The sequence below is a fragment of the Phoca vitulina genome, unplaced genomic scaffold (genome assembly GCF_004348235.1).
Source record: "Phoca vitulina isolate PV1807 unplaced genomic scaffold, GSC_HSeal_1.0 scaffold12, whole genome shotgun sequence".
NCBI classification, from domain to species: Eukaryota; Metazoa; Chordata; class Mammalia; order Carnivora; family Phocidae; genus Phoca; species Phoca vitulina.
Genome location: NW_022589715.1, coordinates 20858797 through 20864796, shown reverse-complemented (window position 1 = coordinate 20864796; position 6000 = coordinate 20858797). Strand labels below are relative to the sequence as shown.

Here is a 6000-nt window from a genome sequence, read left to right as displayed (position 1 = left end):
GCACTAAGGAAGTCAAGTGAAAATCGTTCAACTGATATTTGCATAGTTATCACCTTTGTTTAAAAAATGGGTGATCATTATGCTTCTTTCAGATTGTAATAATTTCCACACGGTTCTTTTTCTCCTAAAAGATCATATAACCTCTAACCCTTCCATGGATACTTACCTTTTCCTCATGTTGTTATATAATTTTTGAGTTATATCATATGTTTCAAAAAAAAATCTGTGTAATGAGTTAGTGCATATGTCACCTCTCATTCTTCTTTTCTACACCTTGTAGGGTTTCCCCACCTAATCATAGAACACACAGAAGGCATTTGGTAGATGCCAACTGACACAGGCTAGAAGGATTTCACAATAAAGAGATAAAGTACTCAACATCAAGTGGGCTGTGGTGTATCAACCACAAAATAATATATTTATTTTTCCAACATTTTCCTTTATTGATAAAAACTACACAAAAGCTAATTGATAATTAATTTAAAAAGCAATGTTATACATTATCTTGTACTTAGAAATTTGTCAACCTGGCAGTTTCATTCATTGACCACATGACCATTGTTCTTCATATGCCTGTGTCCCGATGAGAAGATTTCTGCTGGTCTTTCCAACTAGAGGTCTGTACAGATCCCATTCAGAATTCTTACACAGTGAAAACTCACATGAGGACTGCCAGTAGGAAAAAAAAAGTCAAAACTCTTCATACTGTGTACATCGTGTGTCTTGAAGGATCATTCACCCAGATTTTACTGGATTTTCATTCCAGTAGTTTTGCCAAACTCTGTGGTCAACTTTGTTTCTTTGTGGTCTGTAGTAAAGCAAATTTTCTTTTGGTACAACATAAGCTTTAATGCCCATGTTTAGAATTGGAAACAGAATCACTGACCAGGAAAAAAAGAAATGAAAGTAAAACAAACCAAATAGGAACAAACAGCATTTTAGAGGGAAAATGAAATAAAGCAATTGAAATCAAGTCTGTGAGAGTTACACACACCTAACAAGGAAAACTGTCTTGTTTCCCCAACCCCCCCCCCCCCCAGGTCCCCCCCACCCACCCTGTGGTTCTCCAGCCCAGGAACCATGCAGTGTAGAAAAAGCAAATATACAAACAAACCTATATGTAGCTAGGGTGAAATCTATTTTTATAAGAACTCAACACTTTCACTATTTACATCCAGGAGCATTTTTGTTTTATGTTTTGAAGCAAAGAAAGTTCTGTAGTTCTCCTGGTTATGCTGCAGGTGCTTCCTCTGCCCTCTCTCAGCAGTTTCGTTTTTCCATTCCTCTACGTCCTTAAGTGTTTTAGCAGGAACGATGAGCCAGCTTGCTTGCGCAGCTGTGGACACCCATTCTCCTTTAAGATGAAGCCCCCCTCCCCCCCACGCCGAGGTCCCCCACGAGGAGTTGGCTTTCCCATTAGTTTGTTATTCTCTCCAGATAAATGGCCGGCGCCGCCGACCTGGCGATGGTGGCGATGAAGCTGTGGTCGCGCCCGAGCTCCAGGCTGGGGGTTTCGTCCTGCTCCGGAGACACTGCTTCGTAGCCCTTGTGGACGCGGAGCGGCTGGTGAGCCTGGCAGTAGCCGATCACAGGCGGCTCGTAGCTGTAATAGGGCAAGGGCTTCACGTGGTGCGGGATCTGGTGTGAGAAAGAGAAAGACTGATTACGAAAATGCGGCGCTGGAAGGGTAACAAGAGGACACTCCTGGGATTTTACTCTGAACTCGTTGATGCTGTTTTAAGGCATCAACTACTGATTCCGCTATTAATAAACATAAAACAAAATAAGGATTGCTAGTATTTAACTCGATATTGTTTTGTCCAGATAAGCCTTATATATGATTTTCTGTACAAAGTGTGTGTGTGTTTATATACCTTGTATATGCATCTTATATATAGTTGTGTGTATATACTTTTTTACATATACTTTTATATAAAGTGTGTGTGTATATATGTATATACACACATACATTCATATACACATATACAAATATTCATTCATACACATTTTGTATATAAAATCATAAAGATTTTTCTATGCTCAGTCCGGTCATCTATCTTTCTATCTATTGCCATAGAGAGAGTTAAAAACAACCTAAATTCCCATCAACAGGGAATTTTAAAATATATTAGGTAAATTCATACACTTGTAGACAGATAATACAAAGATTTGGGAGGGCCCATCTGTTATAGTATGGCAAGATAGGATATTAAGAGAAAATTAATGTGAAAAGAATATGCAGTGTGATCCATTTTGTGTAAATACAAATGTAAACGTATGTAGAGTTTTTACTTTTAAAATATCTTTATATATAATTGAACTCTTTATTGTGGGCATATATGTTTTACTTAAAATTTTTAAAAAATAATCACAATGTCCTATAGATTATTTCTAACAATTCTATAAATTCTGAACAAAAGAACTCTAGAATCATGAAAGCGGACACATCCTTGTGTTCATAATATATAATGCTATTGATTTCAAGCTAACAAGCCAGATATGTGTCTAATGTTAGAATAATATACCTGAATAATCATTTATAGAAATCCCTTTAATAGAAAAAGCTAAAAATATTAAAATTAGTTTTTTTTTTTTTGGTAGAGAGAGTGAGGGTGAGGGAGGAGGGGCAGAGGGAGAGAGAGAGAATCTTAAGCAGGCTCTACGCCCAGCATGGAGCCCAACATGGGCTCGATTATGACCTGAGCCAAAATCAAGAGTCGAATGCTTAACCAACTGAGTCACCCGGGCGCCCCAAATTACAGTACTTTTGATGCTGTGCAGCTTTTAATTAAACCACAAATTTCCGATAAAGCAAAATGTGTCATAAGCTTAGAGAAAGGAAAATGAGGATTGCTTAATTCTTTATATCACACTAGAGCATTTCTCATAACCCACTAGATCTGATCTGACACTCTTGGTCAATGGTCCACAGATGATAAAACTGCAAACACTTCACTCTCCTGTCAGGCAAGAGTTGGAGCAATTTAAACTTTTGTCTCTCCGCTCCAATGCACTGCTGTACTTGGCTTTATGACGCCACGCTAGGGCTCTGCAGACCACATTGCCTCTTGACCTGCTGCTCCCTGTTAGACTTGAACAGTGAGCCCACTGGAGGGAGATGGCAAGACTAGAGGAGATGGAGGGAACTCTCTGTGGTGGGCTTCCTCTCTGATTCTTCCTGCTCCAGGGAGCTACCCCAACGAGGCCCCATCATACTGGCTGCGGCAGCGTCTTCCCACAGTAGCCGGCCATTCCATTGTGTAGTCTTCCTCAACATGTCCCCTCCGAGTCTCCAGCACCAAAGAAATGTGAGGTGTGTCTCCACAAAGCTCCTCCTCTGAGCTTGTAATTTTACAATTCCAAACCTCTCCGTTTAGTCCTTTAGTCCCACAGGGGGAAGGGGTGGCAGTTACCACCTGAAATTGCTGTCTCTGTTACACTGTGGCACTTTTAGCCTTTGCATGAACTTAGCTAATAACTCTGCATCTTTTTTTTTTTTAAGATTTTATTTATTGAGAGAGAAAGAGTGAGAGAGAGAATGTGCACGTGCATGTGCAAGAGGGGAAAAGGGGTAGAGGAAAGGGGCAGAGACAGAGGGAGAGGGAATCTCAAGCAGACTCCCCGCTGAGCGGGGAGCCGACCTGGGGGCTCGATCCCACGACCCTGGGATCATGACCAGAGTGGAAATTAAGAGTTGGATGCTCAACTGACTGAGCCGCCCAGGTGCCCCAATAACTCTGTATTTAATTAGCAATTCATGTAACATGCTTTGTTAAAATAACTGATAGGTTGCCAGTCTCCTGACTAGACTATATAAGACTCTTTCTCTAGGTTAAACTGCAGAAATTGTTGTTATAATTTCATAATTTGGTAGTGAAGTTAACCCCCAAAGGTCTTATGGGTTAATTGTTCTGTAGGAAGTTAACCAATCTTATGTCTAACTTGACCACCTTACTTTAAGAATCCATTCCTCCTATAAAACTGTATAAATCCCTCAAATGTTCTTCAAACTCGGTCTTATGTTTTCTTCCTGGTATCCCCATTAGTGTGTTAAGCAAAATTTTGACACAAATTCATTATCTGTTTACATGAGAATTGTGTTTTAAACACCTCTATGCTTATTAAGATAAAAGTCACCTCCTCACATTTTTAAAAAATATAGATTAAAGCAATGTTTTTGGTGGACGATCACAACTCATTAGTAGGTTATAAAATCAATTTAATGAATCCAGATAAACATTTTAAAAATGGAATTAACTAGAACAGAAAGCATTAGAGTGTATCATGAGCAAGGGTAAGTTGCTTCATAACAGTTTTGTTTCAAATTTGTGTGTGTTCATGAGTGTGTGTCTACCAAGTCACCCTGTGATTTTTTTTTTTAAACTGGGAATTACAATAAAAGATGCTTCCAAAAATACTCAAAGCACATAGTCAGATTGCAGTTTATTTTAATGTGATCAGCAACAGCTGGATAAATTCCCATCCTTCATTTACTATTCTCTTTTTTTCTAACTCACATAATGCAATTTTTCTCAGTGAGAAAATTAAGCAAATATATATTTCTTTATTTTTTGGATGAGACACCTTGATTTCTAATGGAAGGCAAACACTATTTTCAGCAAGTGTTAAATAGTAGAGGAAAGATCATTTCTCATCAAACAAGATGTTGATATAATCTGGAATATACAATTCTGCTCTCAAAAAATCTGAACAAAAATACATGGTAGGTCAAATTAGTGATTGATATAGAGATGTTTTAGACATTGGACATTAACTTCTGTGCTGGCAGTGAGAACAAGGAACAAATTATAGGACAATGTGGTTGGATTACTAGATAATAAAGTTAGATCTCTGAATTTTGGTTTTGTTTTTTTTTTTCTTTTTTTCTCACTCATATAGACTTCTCCCTATAAATCAGTTCAGGTCCAGACATGAAATGTTTGTCAGCAAGTTCTATTTTAGGTCACCTCATAGGATTTTGCTGTGTGTCAAACAGGTAGAGATATCTGTGATTAGTGTCAAGGGTCACCAAAACTCTGAAAAAGCATAGAAATGAAGCCACTTTGTTGTGACATTTCAGCAGAAAGAATTTTATGAAGACCTTCTTAGGAGTCCATTCGTGCTTTTTTATTGTTAATAGGTGGAATAATTCAACTCTAAACCATAAAAAAACAAATCAAATTATTTCCAAAGGCAGCAACATTCACTGGGCATAGAATCTTTGTTGCACACTTTCATTTGAAGGAATGACTCGTCTCCAAATTAGCCAAATTACTAAAACACCTCAAAATAAAGATTACGCATGGATTCTGGTTTTGTCCACTCCTCTGGTCACTGCAATAAGAAGATGGTTGAACTACAAACACAGATGAACCATAAATGCAAAGTGAGACAGGGTCCGACAGACCCTACTAAAACCAGATTAATCTACAGATGGAAACCATTAGCTTTTACGTGAACATCGTTGAATTTTCAGTGTGAAGTCCCAAAAGGTGAATTGAAGTGGGAAAGAAGAAATTTTATCTAAGAAACTATGGCATTTATCTTCAAATAAAGTTGATTCAAATATCAAGGGACTTGTATTAACAGCAGCACATCCAGTTTATATATTCCATCATCTCTGAACTCAGAAAATTTGTTTTGCTATGACAGTTGGACCAGGTTATTTTTTGCTTCAATGAACAAGGGCTCCTGCCATTTTCTCTATTGTATTTGAGACAGGCTTAGAAGCTCCAGCAGGATAAAAAACATTATAAAGTGCCCTCCCGCACAACAGCCCAATAGCACGAATTCAAAAGCCATGTGAATTGGCAAGCTCTAAAAGGATATCTGAGATGTTTGCTCATTTACTCTTAAAGTCTATTCTGCAGGGCACTATGTAATCAACTGATTTTGTGGTTTCTGAGGAGCTAAGAGACTGAGGTCTTGTACTTTATAGTAATAATGTACAGTACATTAACCACCTGGGTCCCTGTGTGTATCATTGTTTCCTTTCCAGCA

General features: G+C 38.1%; 1 protein-coding gene across 2 annotated transcripts in view; it reads right to left on the bottom strand.

Annotated features, from left to right (window-relative positions):
- Window positions 1-1063: 1063 nt before the first annotated feature.
- The window catches only part of LRRTM4 (leucine rich repeat transmembrane neuronal 4), a 714892-nt gene continuing 709955 nt past the window's right edge, over window positions 1064-6000 (bottom strand). For both annotated transcript variants that reach the window (XM_032410588.1, XM_032410587.1), the window contains one exon: window positions 1064-1638. In XM_032410588.1, the coding sequence (XP_032266479.1) occupies window positions 1417-1638 (222 nt within the window). In that variant the 3' untranslated portion in view covers window positions 1064-1416. The remainder of the gene's footprint in view (window positions 1639-6000) is intronic.